Source organism: Rhineura floridana, chromosome 3 (assembly GCF_030035675.1).
Source record: "Rhineura floridana isolate rRhiFlo1 chromosome 3, rRhiFlo1.hap2, whole genome shotgun sequence".
NCBI classification, from domain to species: Eukaryota; Metazoa; Chordata; class Lepidosauria; order Squamata; family Rhineuridae; genus Rhineura; species Rhineura floridana.
In genome coordinates this window covers 71,083,301-71,104,355 of record NC_084482.1, presented here as the reverse complement: position 1 = coordinate 71,104,355, position 21,055 = coordinate 71,083,301, and the positions used below count along the sequence as shown (strand labels likewise).

At 40.6% G+C, this 21,055-nt stretch overlaps 1 protein-coding gene across 2 annotated transcripts in view; it reads left to right on the top strand.

Moving 5' to 3' along the window:
- NTN1 (netrin 1) overlaps positions 1-21,055 on the top strand; it is a 211,496-nt gene that overhangs the window by 175,844 nt on the left and 14,597 nt on the right. For both annotated transcript variants that reach the window (XM_061616504.1, XM_061616503.1), the window contains one exon: positions 6,227-6,301. In XM_061616504.1, coding sequence (XP_061472488.1) covers positions 6,227-6,301 — 75 coding nt within the window. The remainder of the gene's footprint in view (positions 1-6,226; positions 6,302-21,055) is intronic.

Here is a 21,055-nt window from a genome sequence, read left to right as displayed (position 1 = left end):
TACATTTTGTTCCCAAATCAGACACAAGTGTGACAGTGTGAAATAGTTCTGAAAAATTAAAACAATTATGATGTTGACCATTCTGAGAGGGTGATCAATAAGCAGCTGGCTTAATCCAATGTGCATATACAGGAAAATAAAATGTGAAGCTGAAGATGGAGCAAAACAGTTGTGCTGTGAACAACATGAACCAGTATCCCAGAAACTACAACCAGAATATCATGTACTGCAAATATGGCCACTATGTCTCCCAACGGTCGGGCATTCTGTCTAGGATGATGCATCCCAGCTGACACAAGCAGTGCACTTTATCATAGGCTCCAAATGTCTCTAGCAAAGTTATTTAAGAAGTGTTTAGTACTGCATGGCCTTGGCACCAGACATTTCGGTTATCCCATGATCTCCATCTCCACATGGACACCATCCTGAGAGCACAGGCAGCAGCATCCTGGGAATTTTTTGTTCAAGGCTTAGTAGATCACAGAAGGATCGTGGTGGAGACTGTACAGGCAAGGCTATGTATCATTTGTGGAAGCACCAATGGTGGGTTTTTAATATTGCCCATACTCACTCCTGTACATATGCAAGAAGTACAAAAAAGTAATTTATGAAGGAACCTTTCAGAAAATAACTAAACAAACACATTGGAAAGGTGTTTAGCTGTGAAATTGCTCCTGACATGTTCCTAAGCTGCAAATGAGACAAAACAGCTGCTTTAAGGATTTTTCAAATACTGTATATATTTTTAAAAGGTATTATTTCCCAGATTCATCTTGTTTTGATGGATGGGCATGAGATTGCAGGGCAGTGGGTGGGGTGTTGCAGCTCGCCAAGTGTTGTTTTTTTTAATTCAAGAAGACTAACATTTCCTCCATTTAGGAAAGGCAAGTTTGCAACTTCCTAGGACCTGGGAGCTTACAGTTGCATTCTTGCCAGTGTTGTGTGCCCCTCTGGTAGCCTTGCTATTCTTCCAAACTGGCACAAATGGGTTTCTACTTGCTCAGTGTAAACCAGGAGTTTACTCTACTTCTATACTTTGGCCTCACTGTCTCAGTGTAGGCAAACTCCACAAAGCTTCTCTCAGAATGCTTTCTCTCTGGAAGAGTGCTTGGTCCAAGTAGAGAGACCATCAAGGTGCAGGAGAGACATGCTTGTTTGAATAACTGGACGTGCCTTGTGTTACACTGAAGAAGATGGGAATAAAAGTATTATCCACTACAATACATCTGTAGTCCTGCATCAGTTCTATGCAGAGCGGCTGGGCTCTGCTCTAATCCTCCAAGCCAAGAAGCTGAGAATCCATAACAGTGAATAATTCACTTCACAATTTCCCTGTGATTACTTAATACATTTTTTGTCTGATACAGTACTGGTTCCTGTTGGAGACGGTGGAAATAGAATATTGCATAATCCAGGAGGAAGCAACACTGCCCTTATAGATAACCTAAACCCACACTATACTTGCTAGATACTTTCTGTGTCAATTACACAGGCATTATATCTCTGCTCAAGACTGTCAGGGGCAAGAAGAGAAAACAAGAGCGTCTGGCAAAGAGAAACGTGTTTGGAGTTATAGTCTTCCACCCTCCACAAGGGCTATATCTAGATGGCAACTTTCCCCAATGATGTTGGCGGAGGGGCAACAATATCTCAACAGTAGAAGTACCCACTACTATGTGGTGTTGACATTGCTATTGCTGATTTGGACTGTGTTGCCCTCATCACTAGTCCATTGGGCTGCAATCATTAGTATGGTGTTTGCAACAGTTTCTGTGCAGGTTGTGGATATCAAGTGTGCTGAATTAGGCTCCTGACTCTTGCAAAACCCTTGGTCTGCACTCTGCAAGTGCTGTAAATAGTGCTCTGCCTTGTGCTGCTATTGCTGCCATGGTCCTACAGAGTAGTAAACTGAATTAAGGAAGAACTGGATTTAGAGCTGAAAAGTTTTTTTTTTGTCAAAAGCTCAAAATCTGTTGAATTTCCAAAACATGGTATTTGATTTCAAAATTCAACATAAGACTTGAATCTGGAATTGAAATTCAACATTAGAATTTGACTGAAAGAAGTTAACTATACAATTTGCTAACTTCAATTGCAAGTCATCTGCCAAGCACTGATTGCAATGGTACATCTACTGTCAAATGTTGATTCCTATATGTATCTTGGTAGCCCCTACTTCATGTTAGCTGTCAAATAGTTGTCAGATATTCATTACTACATGTTGTAATAACTCAAATACCAAACACTACTCTGTGTCAAGCGCTGACTCCTAAAGTCTTGATAACGCTGCTCCATGCCAGCTGTCAGATATTGTCAAATGTTGCACAATTTGTGTGTGTGTGTGTCTGAGTAGACATGCTTAGGTTTGCATTGACAGAATACTAAACACCCATCAAAGATTTAGAGAATATTCACGTGTCCAGATAACATTCCCTCTCAAAATTCTCAAAATAGTAGAATTTTGATGATTTGGGGGTGGGGTGGCAGGATATGAGAGAGTTTGATTTATCATTCTTTGCCATTTGGAAGAATGAGCTCCCCAGCTTAAGGGGACTGCATAAATGAAAGATACCATTGGTCAGGCTAAATTTAAGCGGTCCTTGAGAGTTGTGAGCCTTCCCTGTTCTTTCTCTGGGTGTTAGAAACAATAACTCCAGAATTTCTATCCTGAAACCAGGTTTGGTTGGGCTACTGCCAGCATTGTTTTCATTTTCTCAAGCACCACTGTGAGACCTAAAGCCTGGGAAATCAGTCACAACCCACATTTAGCATGCAGTACTCTGAGCCTTGGATCCTGAGGAATCAGCTAGAAATATTAGAGATTTGTCAGCTGCATCGAGACAATGTAAGTTTATCCTCACAACTAAGGAAATAGCATGTAAAGGGCAAAACAGTAAAAACAAGAAATTAAATTTACTTAGGAGAGTGCACATTTGAAAAAAGTAAAAGTAAACAAAAAGGACTGCACAGAAAAATAAATTTGAACCACAATTCTATTTATAACTTAAATGCAAGCTTGACCTGTATCTTATGTAAGCCCTGATATATTATACAGGTGCTTTTGTTTGAATCCCAAAGCCAAAATTGATTTTATATTTATATATTTATTTCTTACATTTATATTCTACATTTTCTCCAAGAAGTTCAAGGTGGTAAACATGGTTCTCCCCTCCCCATTCTATCCTCACAACAACCCTGTGAGGTAGGTTAGACTGAGAGACAGTGGACTGGCCAAAGGTCACCTAATAAGCTTCATAGCTGAGTGAAGATTTGAACCCTTGTGTCCCAGGGCATAGTCCAACACTCTAACCACTACACCACACTGGTTCTCTTTATCATCTATGCCTTGTTATTCCCAAGCATCAGGATGTTGCTGCTTGTAGGCTTGGTCTCAGCTTCTGCTGATGGATCACTAATTGGTAACCACCAGGACAGCATTCACCACAGTGAATGGGGGCTCTAACAAACTTAGTAACACACATTCAAATATTTTCTCATTGGCTTGGGATATGGAATCCAAATTTTCTTCAAAATCTTTGAAAATCAGTCTAATATTGCAGTCCTCTTACAGAAATCAATGGCAAGGGACCCATTTAAGGCAGCGGGACTGAAGCCTTCAGTAGTGGTAAACTAAATGAGGTCAGTTGGGATGAGTCACCTTTTGACAGCTTCTTTTGTTGTCAATAGGACCACAGAACAATTCCACAGTAGATAGGTCAAGGATAAAGATATTAGTGTGAGATATGCCCAGAACAAGGAATTTGCTTTATAGTAAATGATAAACTAGGGACAGACAGGGAGGGTTATCCTCCAGCCCTTCATTAGATTTGTATTATAGCATTTGGCAGATCATTTTAACTGTCAGAATGTGGCCTGCTCTTCCCTCTCCATTTCCACTCCCTCCAATCCTAATGTGGTTGATGTTTTTCCACAATAAATCTTAAGCAAGAATTGAACTTGTATTGAACTATTTTCAGTCATTAGGCAAAGCTCTGCAGTCTCATATCTATGGGCAATAACATATATGTCTATATCATTTATATTTGTGTTCTGAGTGATAATGGTCCTCCCACTTATGCAGCCCCATTCAGTGGTCACAATCGGGAGGTGGCACTTTGCCTATTTTGGGGGGAATTTCAAGGGGGATGCTAAACCCATCACTACAACAAAGTGTTTGAGTTTGGTTTTGTTCTCTTTTTTTTTAGTCAGTGGAAAGAAACATTGACTAACGGTCATTTCTTGTGGTTGTGGTGATTAAATGAAATAATGCTTCTTTCCATCCCATTCTCTAAACAATCCATCCCACTATAGTATTTTCCAGAAACATAACCTAAAATGTGGAGTTGTGCAGGTAGGGACTGCCCTTGTTGTAAATATCTCTCACTGAGTCCATGTGAGTGGGGAGAGGCAGGGCAAAGTTTGGAAAAGGTAGGCTTGGTCCTATCCTTTTTGCTTTCTGTGGCAGTGGCCTCAGTGATATGCAAGAGGGTGAGGGCAGGGGTGGAAAAGTAGGGGAGTGAGAGACTGTAAGTGTGAATGTGTGATGATGGGGCTGGAATTTTCCCTCCTCCATTGCTCATGGAAACTGATAGACTTCTGGTATAATTATAAAAATTGCTAAACACTTTTATTATCTTTATCATCTACATCCTGTTCACAACACAATGAGATAGGTCATTGTACTTATGTTTTCCTGATTATATTATATGGTTCTTTTGTTCATGCTATATGCTGCTCTGGCTGGCTTTTGTAGAATGAAAAAAAATGGAAATGGACTGCCTTCAAGTCGATTCCGATTTATGGTGACCCTATGAATAGGGTTTTCATGGTAAAGGGTATTCAGAGGAGGTTTACCATTGCCTTCCTCTGAGGCTGAGAGGCAGTGACTGGCCCAAGGTCACCCAGTGAGCTTCGTGGCTGTGTGGGGATTCAAACTCTGGTCTCCCAGGTCGTAGTCCGACACCTTAGCCACTATACCATGCTGTAGAATAGAGGGATATAAATAAATAATATTACCATGGTTGCTGCTTTCCATTATATAGTCCCTCACATGATCACAATGTCTCTAGCTCTTGAACATACTGTTTTTACAGAAACAAGAATTGGACCTGATCAGTCTGGATAGAAAACCCTGGGGAACCCCATATAAGCTGCTCTGACCTTTCTAAAGAAAGAGCAGAGCATACGCATAATGAATCAAAATATTTATCAATACATCTTTTCATAACTGCATCATGTTTACCTGACCCAGCCCATTTGTGCACCAATTGTGCAAAAGCATGAATGTTATTGTAGAAACATTGTACTCTGACATACTTGGGAAGACAGTGCATGGAGAACTTGCCTTCTGTGCAGCTCACCCCAGCCCAACCCTGCCAGTGACAGGAAAGAGAGAGTAAAATGTGACAGCAAAGAACAGTCTTTTATTCCCAGGGCACTCCCAGTGCTTTCAAGTGGTACGAAAATAGCTCTAGTACAGCCAAAGCAGGATGGAGACTGTGCTAAAATCACAGCACAGAATCACATTAGCAGCACTGGAACACAGGATGATGTTCAGAAGTAAATCCATCGTATCACAGCAGTAAGGTCCATAGAAATGAAGCAATCCACTGGGGCATTTTATTTGCACACTCCAGTAGAGTGGACGCCAAAGACTTTGCTAATGCTTCATAGGCTGCTAATTTCCTCCCTGAACTCTTTTGTTGAGGAGTGACCCCAGCCAGAATCCCTTTGCAATGAATGCCAAAGCCTGACACAGGTCTGGGTTAGGGGTTGACAAAGAGGCTTCTGTGGGCTTTAATCAGGCTCCAGTTTGCAGTTTAAGAACTGGGGAGCAGGCTGTGGCTCTCTAAAGATCTGGGTGGCACAATAAGGGAGGCCCTGGGGTCTCCCATGGAGGCAACCGAGTGGTGGCAGCCTGCAGAGGGCAGTTTAAAGAATTTGTCAGGAGGGGAGGGAAAGGGTGAGGAGGATGGCTTCTTTTGTGAGAAGCTTTCTTTAGAAAGGAAGGTTTTCAGTGAATGCCCCATTAGATGACCCAATCAGGTCCCGGCAGATGGATATCAGGGGCATGCTGCTTATTCATTGCAGGCGACAGCTTTTACTGCTCTCTCCTCTCTTTGCAACCCCCCCCCATTCCTCCCTATTTCCCCAAGCCTTTCATTCATTTTAAGACTAATTTGTTTTGTTAATGTTTTCTTCTCCTTCCTTCTTGTCTCCCCTGAAGACTGTGATTCATACTGCAAGGCATCCAAAGGGAAGCTGAAGATCAACATGAAGAAGTATTGCAAGAAAGACTATGGTGAGCCACCTCCCTCAGCACACCTTAGAATTAGAGTCTGTCTGTCAGAAAGGCTTAATTCCATTTCTTTTCTGAAACACAATCATATTCTTCTCAAGAATTGATGTGTGTGTGTCTGTATGTTCGGAAGTTAGCCAAAAAAATTACAGAATGCCTGTATAAGTGGATGCAGGATATCTGGTCCTGGAAAGCACCTGCCAAAGAGCTGAGGATGGGCAGAAATAGTGGGAAGAAGGTGAGGTAGTGGTATGGCAAGTAGATTGGTTGGTTTTGTCCAAACAGCTTCCAACACTCACTTGGTCATGTGACTTGCTGATGGTCTAACTACAAATGACACTAAACATGATGTCACTGGCAATCTCGTGGGTGGTTTTTATTTCTCTAAGACAGTATTTTAAACATTTAATACTTCTGTCCTAAGAGCCAATTTAGGCCCATCAGGCCAACATAGCTGTTTTGGGCTGGCCAGGTGCAGGACAAGTAAAGCTGTGACTGTCAAGGACAATTGGGAGTGGACATGTGCTTGGAAGCAGGGTCTGCATTTGGTGCTGTTTAAATTCAGCACTGAATGCAAGCCCTGCTGGGATCAGTTCCAATAGGAGCTCCACTCCCAAGTGAAACCAATCTCTGCTGAAACCAGGAGCGCTTGCATTTGGCACTGAATTCTATTCAGAATGAAGAAAAAAAGAGCAAGAGAACCAGGAAAAGTGGAAAATATGCAATACACAACCTAAGGAAAATGACTTTGCTTGCTAATTTGAAGGAGCTGCTTGATTTGATTTTTTTAAAGATTTCTTTCTAATGTGTTTTGTCAATTAGTTTGCAGCAAAACTCAGCAATTGTGTAGTATACCATCAAAGTACTCTGTTCTCCGATATTTCTTCTGAGGGCACAGAGATGGCCACAGATGAGAAAGCTAACTAATTTCTCATCTGTGAAATGGTGAAATGGCCATTTATATGACATGATATCCAAATGTGCATAAAATCATAGAACTGGAACTAGAAAGGCATTAATAGGGTCTAATAGGATATCCTATTCCTGAGGCATCTCCAACAGTTGTCTGTTCAATGTTTTCTTGACAATCTATGAAGAAGGATCCCTTTCTCAAATGCTGTGCTACATAGTAAAATTTCATGTGTAATAAATGCAAATTTGATACTTATGTCCTACATCTTCTTTCAGGATTGAGCTTTTGTTAGAAGTTAATGAATATCCAAAGTACAGTATTTTGTACCTGGGAAAATGAATTTCTTCTCTTTCATGGGGCATCCATGTGTGATGATTTTGTCATACAGAATCTTGATTGTGCTATAAAGAGTATATGTTTTGTTATTAGTGATGATATCTCTCTTTTTACTCCTAAGCTTTCAACATTTTGTGAACTTCATAATTTAATAAGTTTTTAAACACACACACACACACACACACACACCCCACCACCACTACAACAACCACTTGTGGTTGTACACTTCCTTTCTTTGTAATCCCAGTAGTAAAGTGATCACTCGGGATTAACAACAAGCAGCAGCAAAGCTATCTATCTATCCACCCACACATCTTCCATTTTTGTGAAGCATTAAATGTAAAATTATTTGAAAGCTGTATAATCTTCCTCTCTTGTATTTTGCCGCAGCACAGTCACCAGATCTCATATTGTTTATAAAAAGGCCTATAAACATTTACACTGTTGTTTTCACATTCTGAGCTGAAATATAGTTCATTGCTCTGAATGCCTCCAAAATTTGATAGAGGCCTTCATCCTTGTTACTTACGTCCAGGCTCCATCCCCATGAGTACATCCATTCATTATGTTTGTGCTCAGCTTCTTTATTGTATACATCGTTGCACTTTAAGTTGGAGCCATTGTGTTACATTGATTTGGTAACCATTTTGTGGAGTGATACAGTGATTTTTATCTGAAACTCAAAAGCTGGTGTCAAATGTGCTGTCTAGTTCAGAAACAGAGGAATTTCCCTCCAGAAGTTATTTCACTGATGGGATGAGCACAATCTTAATTTTCTTGCAAGTGCAAAGTGAAGGCAACTTTAATCAGTATCCTTTCCCAAACCTTCAGACCATTCTTATTTTCAGTCTGTGGAGCATGTAACTTAATTTTCTGACTATTTTGTATATAACTTTGTTTAAAGTTTAAGAACATTGTAGATGATCAGCAGGTACTTAGTTTCATTTATTTACTGGAGATCAGAATTGTTGTGTTGCCTTTTGTTCTAAATTCATGTAATACACTGATATAGTCACATAATGACTTTTCCTAATTTCTAAATGGGCTTCTCTGTTGTTGGGGAAGCTCTTACATGCTTCTGTTCAAAATATTACATTCTTAGTGATTTAATTTAATCATAGAATTGATTGATTTTTCCAAAATTATAAAAACTAATCAGTATCACTGATTGTCATCAGTATATGGGGTGGGGAAGTTTAAGCCTTTCCTCCCCAGCCATTATCTCTTTAAAAATGTCTTTTTCCCCACCCCCAAAGAGCAATAAACATTAGAAAAAAGTGTATTGAGTATGTTGGACATGGATTTCATTACATTATACCATTGAATGTCTTAACCCAGGGTAGTGGGGCAGCTGGCCTTTTCTACCCCCAGAGTTTCATGATTTTGTAATACAGTTATCTGCTTTTATGCGCAAAGGTAAGGACCAGGCAACTTTTAAAGATTTCTTCAATCATACTGCGCATGATGATTCTCTCAAGTACACTTGCATACAGTCGAGCCCCGAGTTGCTTCTTGCTAGATCCACAAATGTGCTGAAGAATTTTTTATAGGAAAGACCAGCGCAGAATCCATCAAGGGTGACATTATTCCATTTGTATGGTATCTAGCCCAGATGGTCTGTTACCCTAGTAAATGCATAATAAACAGAAGCTGAGTTGATGTAACATTGAAAATTGAAATTATTATACCCCAACCCATGAAGAATTGTATATGGGTAGGGATGATTTCTGGAGCTTTCCATAGAAATGTCTTCATTGTATAGGATGTTCTGTGAGACGATGTAAGGAGTAGTAAGAACACAGATACTGTCCATGTAAGTCTGTATGATTTCTCCAGGAAGTGGTGCATGAGCATGCTTAGCAAAATGATCCTGACTCTTGAGGAGACACTAGGAAAGGTGCACTGGTGGCACTTTTGTTGCAGCATCAGGTAGAGTGAACATTTCCTTCCTAACATCTCCCTAACATATATGATTCTTTGCTCAGAAGCAAAAGAAAAATGGCATTAGGGAGCAAGAAAGGACAAGACAACAGGCCATGGAGGGAGAAGAGAGGAAATCCAGTAATGCAACCAAAAATAAAACATAGGTAACTGAGCAGCTGGACACTGAAGCTAAAGAGGGGCTCATGAGAAAAGGAGCTGTGGGAACATGGTGAAAAGGAGATAGTTTATTTGGGTACTAGCAATATGCCGGGAGTTAACGCAATGGATGCTAAATGAATCTGAAGCTCTAGACTCTATTGAGAATAGAGGACACTTTAATGCCTGCCTAGGGATCCAGAATGCCTGAACCCAGTTATTTCCTGAATCATTATTTTGTGAACCCACTTTTGCAGTTAGGTTACAGGTTCCATACAATATTCTTTGGAGCCAGATGTCCTCCCTTGAAAAGAATAGACAAGCTGTAACCTTTGGGGAATTATTTAGATTCTTGCTGGCTGTAGCTTCTTTGATTTAATAGTGATACAAAAATCTACACCATGAGAGACTTATTACACCATTATATGTACAGTATCTGAGAAGTCTGACTTTCATTGTCACTGTAATCATTAACACTATTCATGCATCTACAGATGCTTGGGGGCCAATGTGAAATGCTTGATTTGCTCGTCAACAGTGTTTCTGCCCAGATTGGGAATGTCCTGCTCAGGATGGGCATAGCTTTTCACCTTTGATTCCTCTAGTTTCCTTAACTATTGGTTACTGGTGACAAACGTAATCCCTTCCTCAGCCAAAATTAATTCTTCTTTACAAGAATAAGGAGGCCAATCCTGGCCATGTTGTATTTATATCCTAACAGAACTTGACTGTAGGTTGTCAAACAGCTGTTATGTTTATCTGCCATGTATGCAATATGATGCCTGGATGAGACCATGGTGGAACTATGATGATTGTTAGTTGTCTGCTGGAGTTTCCAGTATCAGCATATTCTGCTCATTTGAAATTGAAGGCACATCTTGAATATGATTGCAATTCTGAACTATATTCCAGGTAGCACGCCTTTGCAACTTCTTGCCACAAGGAAATTCCTGGCAGTAACTGAAATTGTTCTTTTCAGAGGATGTGTTGATTTTGCTTGGTATTCAGGCAGCTTATTGCAAATTCATGGGAGCAAGATTGCACCAAATAACAGACAAATAACAAAACGTTCCTCTTCTCGTACACAAAATCTCCTCCCACTTCACCATGCCATGGCCACCTGCCCACTCCAACAAAACAAAATTCCAATTTGTATTTGTAGAGATAAACCCTGAATAATTTATCACATCCTTTTCCCATGGAAGGACAGTGTATGGATTGTGCATATGTGGGTGACATTTAGTGAAAAAGTACTGTTAGTTTCTTTGCCAGTTCCCCATTGTGAGGGTCAAATGCAAAAGCTTGTTGTTTGGACTTGCTTTTTACAAAAAGGCAAATGTGTTCTGAAGCCTAAATGAGAAACCCTCTCCTCCCTTTCTTCCACAATAAATATTCATAACCAGGGTTACAAAGAAGAATCACATGTCTAGGAGCAAACATGAGTTGGGAGGCCATCTCCAACATAACACAGCACATAGTGCCAGCTCCAGCCCTTGTGAAGGGGGATGGCAGTGGCTTGAGCAATATGCCTTCAGTGGCCCCCCTCCCTGAGTGAGACTCCATCTTCCTTGGTTCTATCTCCTCTGCCCATTCACATGCCATTCCCTCTCTGACCCAACCCACACAACCACCCAGAGGGATGCTCCAGTATCTCTTCACACTTGTTACTGCTTGCATGCTTGGACAGGGCAAGTGAACAGGCAGGATGGCATTAAGCAGCATGATCAGCAGCAGCGGCATGGTCAGGAGACCTTAGGGGACCCCTGAAAGTGCCTATGGATAGCTACCCCTGATGCCAGCCCTGTCTCCCATCCATTTGGTACTCAGTTTTGATCTAGCCTGCAGGCATCTTATATTTCTCCCCCATCCTTTGCCACACTGAAATGCGATGCCACTTCCTGTTTTCCCAAAGCTGCTTCTGCTGTTACACTGCCTTCTTTTCTCTCCATAGGAAAGTAAAAGTAGTACCAGACAATGCTTTTAAAATGCAGACACTTGCTGAATATATTTAGAGGACAAAATGTTTCAAGTTCACCCTCCCATGAGCTGCATATAGAAAAAATTGCAGATAGGAAGGAATGCTTAAAAATCAAAACTAGACTCCCAATTTGTTTTTCTTCCTACACTAAGTTTATGAGGGAATACCATTCTGCTATGATTAAAAGACACACAATCTGAGACTGAAAATATTATGTGACAATTTATCTCCTTAATTTTAGTGGAATTTAGGGCTGCTTTACAAAACTGTTAAGCCACAGAAAATATAGAATAATAGAATAGTAGAGTTGGAAGAGGCCTATAAGGCCACTGAGGCCAACCCCCTGCTCATCGCAGGAATCCAAATTAAAACATAGCCAACGAATAGTTGTCCAGCTGCCTCATGAATGCCTCCATCATTGGAGAGCCTACCACCTCCCTAGGTCATTGGTTCCATTGTTGTACTGCTCTAACAGTTAGGAAGTTTTTCCTGATGTTCAGCCGAAATCTGGCTTCCTGTAACTTGAGCCCATTGTTCCATGTACTGCACTCTGGGATGATTGAGGAGATCTTGGCTGTCCTCTGTGTGACACCCTTCAAATACTTGAAGAGTGTAATCATATCTTCCCTCAGTCTTCTCTTCTCAAGGCTAAACATGGCCAGTACTTTCAGTCTCTCCTCATAGGGCTTTGTGTCCAGTCCCCTGATCATCCTTGTTGCCCTCCTCTTTGTTATGTAAATTTGTATAAATGAGCAGAGATCATCATCGGTCTGAAATGCGAGTGTGCCAGGCTTTTACCCTGCATTTAGATCACTGAGACTTAAGACTTAGTCAAATAAGAAAAGCTACTACTAAGAAAAGTCATACCTAGTTCTAACTAACTAACTAAGTTGGAGGTGCAGTGCCCAGATGTGGGCATTGCCCTAATGGCTCAGGAGAGAGAGCAAAGACAAAGATGTCTCCTCTCTCTCTGACAGTCGAAGAAGAGAAGAAGGAAAGGGTGGAAGGAGGAGGGACAGATAAGCTTCCCTAAGCATATCAGTCTGCGACGGAAGGAAGTCAGTCAGAGCATCACAGGTAAAGGTAGTCAAGCCTAGCCATCTGGAGGACCTTAACTCTATCTCCCTTCTGGAACATAAACAAAAGAACAAAACAGGAGTTGCTCTTGCCCCATTTCCAATACTCTGAACCTGTTCCCGTTTGCCTCCATCCTTCTTAAAGTGCAGTGTTCTGAACTGGACACAGTACTCAAGATGAGGCCTAACCAGGGGAACTAATATTTCACACAATTTGGAAACTATACTTCTGTTAATGCAGCCTAAAATAGTATTTGCTTTTTTTTGCAGCCACATCACACTATTGGCCACATCACAGCAATTCCAAGATTCTTCTTGTGTGTAGTATTGCTGAGCCGAGTATTCCCCATCTTATAAATGTGGATTTGGTTCCCCCCCCCAGAACTTTGCACTTATCCCTGTTAGTCATTCTGTTGTTTTCAGCCAGATCCCTTTGAATTTTGTTTCTGTCTTCCAATTTTGTATCATCTGCAAATTTGGTAAGCATTCCCTGCATTTCCTCATCCAAGTCATTAATAAAAATGTTGAAGAGCAGTGGGCCCAGAACTGATCCCTGCAGTACCCTGCTCGTTACCTCCCCCCTTCTCCCCCCATTTTGAGAAGGAACCATGGATAAGCACTCTTTGCATGGCCAGTCCTAAAGAGCATCCAGGTCGGGCCCTGGCCGAGGGCCCCTGGAGCACTGAGGCCCCTGAGAGGCCAATTGATAGAGTGGGGGAGGAGTAGTGCTCCTTTCCTGTAATTCACGGCTGAGTAGCTGCCGCGGATTGCAGGAAGGGAGCTTCTTCCACCCACCCATTTGCTGGCTCCACCTACCTGTCTCTCCTGTCTTTTGCGGCTGCGCAGGCTGCATGTGCAGGACTGTCATCAACCAAGGTTTCTCTAAGGGGCTGAAGCCTCTGCCGCCATCTTGGTTGATGGCAGTGATATGTGTGCATAGGAGCCCACACAACTGCAAAAGACAGGAGAGACAGAGCCAGCGAACGGGCAGGTGGAAGAAGCTCCCTTCCTGCAAGAGGCTGGTAGGCGCACGTGTGTGCACGTGCGTGTTTGTGTGTGTGTGTGTGTGTGCCGGGGCCCAGGACAAGCTGGTGCCCAAGGGCTCCAGCATGTCTGGCGCCGGCCCTGACTCTTTAAGTACAACTCTGTAGCTAACCGTTCCATCCAGCCTACGTTTAGCTAGCTTGCTAATCAGAATATCACAGGGCATTTTATGAAACACTTCGCTGAAGTCGAGATATATTATGTCCACAGCATTCCCACAGTCTACAAGGGAGGTTACCCGATAAAGTGAGATAAGATTAGTCTGGCAGGATTTGTTCTTGACAAATCACCATTTGTAGATTTCTACCATGCTTCGACCTGTGCTGAGTTGCTTGGGCTACAGACTGAGTTTAACATGAATTGGGCTTCTGCAAACCAACCTAAATGTGCATATGTGATGGCATACCAAAAGCTGAATCTGGCCTTTACGTGACCTGAGGCAAATCGTAAGGCACATGAACAAATGAGCATGGGCTGAAGCAGGTGAAAATCAGCAGAGGCTGGCTTTTTGCTGCACTTGTCCTGGGATGAGATGGTCATGTGAGCTAGTCTTTCTTTGCCCACACCTGTCAAAATTACAGAGTTAAGAAGCAATGTGATCCCCTGGGCTCCTTTAGGAAGAAGGCTGGGACATAAACTGAGTGAATGAATGAATGAATAGGGTACTGTTTGGAGAAGCAGAAGATATGGTAACTAAAGTTAAGCTGTATAGTGAAGGTTTAGATGCAGATATGTGTTATCCAAAAGGCCAATACGTAGAGCAAAAAAAAAAGGGCAGGCATCGACTCATTGGCTTTTAAAATAACAGACATGTAAAACGATATCAAGATTTACAGCCCAAAGGCACAAAAACTGCACAAACCTTGCACACATGATTATGAGAAAAACTCCTGATGCAACTAATAACATTTGTGTACTAGTAGCATGGTACTTTCTGGCAATCATGCCTTTAGGTAAGGGCACCACAGTGTTCAAAACAGTCCAGCTGTGAAGAAAGTGCAGAGTAGGTTACACAGAAGGACAATAAAGGCTTTTTTATGGAGTCCTCAGCAGGAAGCCAATTAGGAGACTGTTTTCTTCAACTTTACAGGATGATAGCAGTTCTGAATATCCTAAAAGGCCCTAATTAGATTGAACATGGTTACTTCCCTTGTGAGCCAAATTGGGGTGCTATCATCTGTACAACCAGCTTCTATAGAACGTTTTTCACCCTTTTAATTTGCTGACTCAAAAGGGGGAGTGTGTCTTTTTAAAAAAATGAAAAACCCTGTCTCTTACTTATACTTAAAAAAAAAAGATTCAGAAGCAAATTATATTCTGTTCAAATATTTAGAGCTGAAGAATGCCAGAGGGGATTTAATTTCAACCACCTTTATTTTGGCTCAAGCCAAAATTGCTTTGGTTAGCTTCTAAGTTGAATTAATTAATGACTTTGCTTAACTCCAACAGGAAGGCAAGGGGGAAATGAGAAGGTAGACTTGGAGAGTCTGTGCAAAGTTCCACATTCTGGGATAAGTAGCTCATTGCATAGTCACAGAAAACTAAGAGATAAGGGTTTGCAGTGAGACACTACTGAGGAAGCCACAGTGTCATCCGTGCAGTGTGTGAGAGTAGGGATAGAAAACTGCTAGCAGTAAGTGTTGTTTTTTTAGACAGGTGTAAATATTCATGGTATATGTATGGCTGTAAAGGAAGTTCACTTATTAAGTGAAGGCACCTCTACTAAAAACATCCTTATAGCTCTTTGCAACTAACCCAAATATCACTAAGGTGCAGGCATATCCCAGCCCCCATATGAACATAGGAAGCTCAGTATGAGTCAAGGCCATTGGTACATTTATTGTCTCTACTGATTGGCAGTGACTGCCCAAGGTTTCAGGCAGGAGTCCTTCTCTCATCCTTATCTGGAGAGGCCAGAGTCTGAACCAGGGACATTTGGCATGCAAAGCAGATGCTCAGCTCCAGCTCTTCCTCAAATCTTGCATGTGCCCTTTCAAGATCCAGATCTAGATTCTCATACCATGGGGAGATTTCCTTTCTCAATGAGATTCTCCACTATAGTAGGGCCCCACTCATACGGCAAAAACTGCTGAAAAGCGGAACTCATTGAATAGAATGGTGCGCGATGCCTGAAAACCACTGTAAAAGCAGAACAAGCGCCGTATGAGTGGGGCTTTAGTCTAATTACGTCTAATTGAGACCGCCACATTAGCGAAGTGCCATAAAGCGAAGCGCCATAAAGTGGGGTCCTACGGTAGTCAGCTATGCTACCTAAAGTCTAAAATAAGAGATAAAAGAACTCCACGATTAAACAATACCCTGGCTATGTTTTCTGCAATTGAATCAGACAGGGAATGCCTAACTCTTGAGGATTTGGTCTCTGCCATTATGAGGAAGGCTATTGGCTTTAGACTGAGCAGAGAGCTTGGACTAGGCCTGTTTACTGAATTCCCCACATCTGAATTTCTTCCTGGTTTTTGAGGTTCTGAATTACTCAATCTTGTTTGCGATGTAGCACTGATGCATAGCACTCCACCATTTCCCCATTTCTTTATTTCTGGATGTTGTTCAGACCACTGAGCACATGTAGTTTGGTGCTGCTTTCAGTTCATGTCTGGCTTCACCTACAGATTACTGATGAGCATGAGTATATACGTGTATTGATTAAAACACCATGTGAAAAGGGCCCATTATTGCATTTTTCTTTTTTTAAAAAAGTTTTGTTTTTAAGAAAGAAAATACAAATACAATAGAACAGGTACAATTAAGAATGTAACCCCCTCTCCTTTTTGAGTTTGTATTGGCACTTCAGGTGCATCTGTTTATATTGTTATGCAAAATTCTCAATAAAAGACCTATATTTAAAAAAATAAGCTTATATGTAGAGCAAACCTTCCTTTACAAGCACATATCTTCATCACCAATTATTTTTTCCCTTTGTCTTTTTATTTGGTGCATTCGTCATTAAGTCATACTTAATACATACATAATTACCGCTTCATTCCTTTTGTATTGATTCCAATGCAGCAAAAATGTTAATTTTTTCCTAAAAAAAAACCCTCCACTGAATGAATCTCTCCTTCTGATAACTGGTTATATCTTGTTACTCTCTTCATAATTATTATATCCCAAGTATTTTTTTAACAGTGCCCCAACTACAGTGTGCACTATATAAGCTCACAATCTAAAAATAATATTTTGTGCAGCACTTTAATCAATGCACACATGCACTCATGGTCAGTGCTAACTTGCAGAAGGCATGGGGAGAAGAGATACAAACTGAAAACTGCAGCAAACTACACATGCACCAAATTAATTACAGAAATTCTTCAAGTGAAATCTGAAAGCAAAACCACAGCATAATAATGAAATGGAATTGGTGGTGGGGTGGTGATAGGTGGGGAATTTGCTCATCCCTAGATTGTACTTATTTCTCATACTGGGCACGTCTGATGTCTGGGCTTGAGGGAGATGTGGGTGAATGCATAAGTAGGCATGTGAAGAAGGTAAAGCAGCAACAGTGGGCTGAATGTAGTAGGACATGGAAACACCTTTGCACTCCTAGGTAATTATGGCTGTGTGATCAGATGAGATGTTGTTTTGAGTTTGAAGGTGAGAAAGATCACTTGCACCTAGTGTGCTTGTGCAGTACCACACCTGGACTGCGAAAGGCAAGGGATGGTTTCAGTTTCCCGGACTGTTTAATCTCTTAATTCTTATGCATTATTCACCCCTCCCCCCACCTCTGTCATACACGCACACACACCCCTTCCTCTCCAGACTGCAGATGGAATGTCAGTATTTCAGACAGGCAGAGATTTTGATCTATTTCACTTCCATTCCTTTGTGAAATGTTGTAGACTTCTTTGCCCAAGATGCTTGGCCAATAGAGGTGCCTGTGATTATGGCCCATTAGGGTCACTACACAAACATAATATAAAAATAAATAAATTATCATTCGAGGCCCGAATTGGTTCTAAACTGAACTGGCCAAATAGGATTTGCCTTTGACTCACAAATCACCAGTCAGAACCTAGCAATACCCCCTGCCTTCCCTCCAATCAATTATCATGTTGAGAAGGAGCAGGGGTGGAGAGTGAGTCTGGGGGTTCCTATCCCAAAAGGTGAGATCATCCTACCCGCTTCAGCCTTCCTTGGAAAAATCCTTCTTTCACTGGATTTCATTAATTTATGAGAAAAGGTCCAGCCAGCAATGCCGGACGGACTTCCGAACAAGCTCTATCTGATTAATGCGACACGTTTATCTTTTCTTCAAAGAGAAAACGGACTAACAGGCAAGCACCCTTCTTTCTATCTTTTTTTTTACTTGGTTTAAATTGTTGCAGCAAAAAGAGATTTGTCAAATGAATCAGCTTTAAAGAACTTCTGGGTGAGCTATAACTCTTCTCTGTTATTCACGAAATTAACAGCTTATCTCTGCTTCTATTGCAAAAAGCTGTCCTGGAAGTGCATTCTAAAGATATAAACAGAAGAGGGATTTCTATTCCGAGGAGAAAAAAATAAAAAATATGAACTTTGGAACATTATATTGTCTGGGACTATTCTCTTTTTGGTCTATTTTATTTTGACGAATCTGCTTCTTCACGACGCCACTAACTGTTTTGATGCTGGGAACTAAATTTGTTTTGTATTCTTGAACATAGAGAGATGGCAGGCTGCTCTGTTTATACTGTGATGTCATCAAGCCTGGAATATTAACCCAATTGTTGCTGAAATAAGAAGTGGTTCTTCTTTATTTTTGTTTTGTTTTCGTGGTTTTAAAAATGGCAATCAAGAAAGTGGCTGAGAATCTGGAAGTAATTATGTTTCAGAAAATAATGGATGAGATTGAGATAACGAAACAAACCCTGCGACAGGGCAGTAAGGAGCTGAAAATTGAACTGAGCAAAATGACGCAGGAGCTTAAAGAAATAGGGGATCCTGTGAGAGAGAATGAGATCAGAGATGAGAAAAGAAAAAATAAAGGGAAGATACAAGCCCTGGAGATTGGAACAAATGTGGAATTGGAAAAAGATCTGGAGTTTATGGATATTAGAAATAAAATCTACTGTTTGGAATTTAACGTTATCTCTGAAGAAATTAATGAAGATATTAGAGATAAAGTTATCAATGGCTTGGATAATTTTCTGGACTGGAATGACGTGATGGAGCTTGATATAGAGAAAATCTATGGAATTAACTGCAGTCATGTGACAATGGAAAAACTCTCAAGAGATGAGCCAGTGCATTTTGTAAAAAAGAAGAACAGAGATATGACTTTACAACAATATTTCAGCAACTTATTCAGAATCGATGGCAAGAAAATATTTGGGATAGAGGAAATTCCCATCAGACTCTTATTATATGACTATGGCTATGACAGCAAGATTATTATGGAATACTGATAATGGAAGATTGGACACTGAAATTACTGGACTTAACAGGACTATTGAAGATGGAAGATGGAATTAATATGGATAATGGAATAATGGCTATTGAAATTATTGGACCTAACAGATTTTGATGGATTAATCAATATGTTTATTTGGACTATGGTTATGACAATAAGATTATTATTATTATTAACGAGATGGGTTAATCGACATGTTTATTTGGAGAAAAATTGATAGATATATTTCTTAAAGAATTGAAACCTCTCTTTGACTTTTTGTGGAAAGAATAAAGTAATGTTTATGAGATTTGATGATTAATTAAGATAACTACTGGAGGAAAGTGATTTTATAATATAATTTAAGAGACAGGATTGTTATATATTGTAGACCTATAACTGATCTGCGACAAATGGGAAGTCAACATTTTATTTTTTTTTTGTTTAACCATTTTTGTTTTGTTTTGTTTTTTGTCTTTGAATGTTTTATGATTTTGTTTTGTTTGTTTTATGAAAATTTGAATAAAAATTATTGTAAAAAAAAAAAAAGGAAAAATCCTTTTTTCATGGAGACTCTGGTTAGTCATCTTCTTTGTTGAAAGGCACTTTGGCAGCTGTACATGGAAAAATAAAAATATGTTTTCAAAAGACCTTTTTTTAAAAAAGTATTCCACATAGAAATCCAAAACTCCTGAGGATAGAACTGGAGAGAGGAAAAATATGCTGTTCTAATAGCTAGTCTTCCAAACATTAATATGGTGAAACCATATTTCTGACCTTTGGGGGTGGGGAGTTTGCCGGGATGGTTGTTGCAGGATCCTACGTGTAACTGCATCCATATATAGTGCATGAGTATCTTGGTGATAAAGGGAAGTTGTGAGGAAATGTGCCCTGTTAGGATGGCTGTAAAACTGGGTGGGGGTGGGGAATAAATTAAATCTTGTGGAGAAGGAGAGTGACTGGATGGGTCACACCCTTTGCAAAAAGGGGAGATTAAATCTCATAAATCTTCAGTATTAAACTCAGATGTAAACCCCACAGGGTTTCTAGCCCCACTTCAAAAATAAGACTTTAATAATCATGACAAACTTTGCTCGAGAGAGAGGCTGAAACCAGAATGACCTGACCTAGGCTTAGATACTTTAAAAAAACTAAGCACCATATCAAACATACTTGCTCTGGGCCTGTGGACATCTGGAGGGGAAGGTGAAGGAGGGTAGCTCTCAATGACTTTACTGGTTTTTCCTCTCTGTTCCCACAGCTTTGGCTTATTGTGATTTTTTTTTTAAAAAAGCTACCATTTTGGGGAGATGGAGATTGTTTTGTAGTTAAATTGCTGGACTAGGACGATCATGATGAGATATTTTGTGTCTAAACAATAATTCGTATATAATTTAAAGGATTTCCTGGTATGTCTGGAATATCACATTGGGTAAATTTTCTTTTGGGGGGGTATTCTCTTTCCACATTACAAAATTAAGGTGTAGTTAAGAGCCCTGAAATATTATATTTACAAATGGAGAGTGTGTGACACAGTGGAGGAGATGCAGAATAATAATTTGTGCTGCCTCTCTGATGGTGACCCATCTCACAGTTCCTCAGCTGCCTAAAGAGCTACAATGCCATCTGGTGGCTGGTTAGCAGCACAATGAAGGATAGACCCACGGCCCCAAGCTCTAGTCTGTTTTCAGAGGATGTCTATCCTCAACACCTCCCCTAAAAAGACTTGTGAGGGGAGCCAAGGTTGATAGGGACAATGGCAACCAAACTCCCCCAGGATCATAGGTAAGGATTTGGTGGAAAGACTTGTCATGGCTGTTCTTTGTGATACTAACCTGATGATATCTCTTTCCAGCATCACAGGCTTTCCTGGTTAAAATAGGTCTTATTCTAGCTGTGCTCTTTCCTCAACTCATCATCCAACCATTTCCCAGAAGGCAGT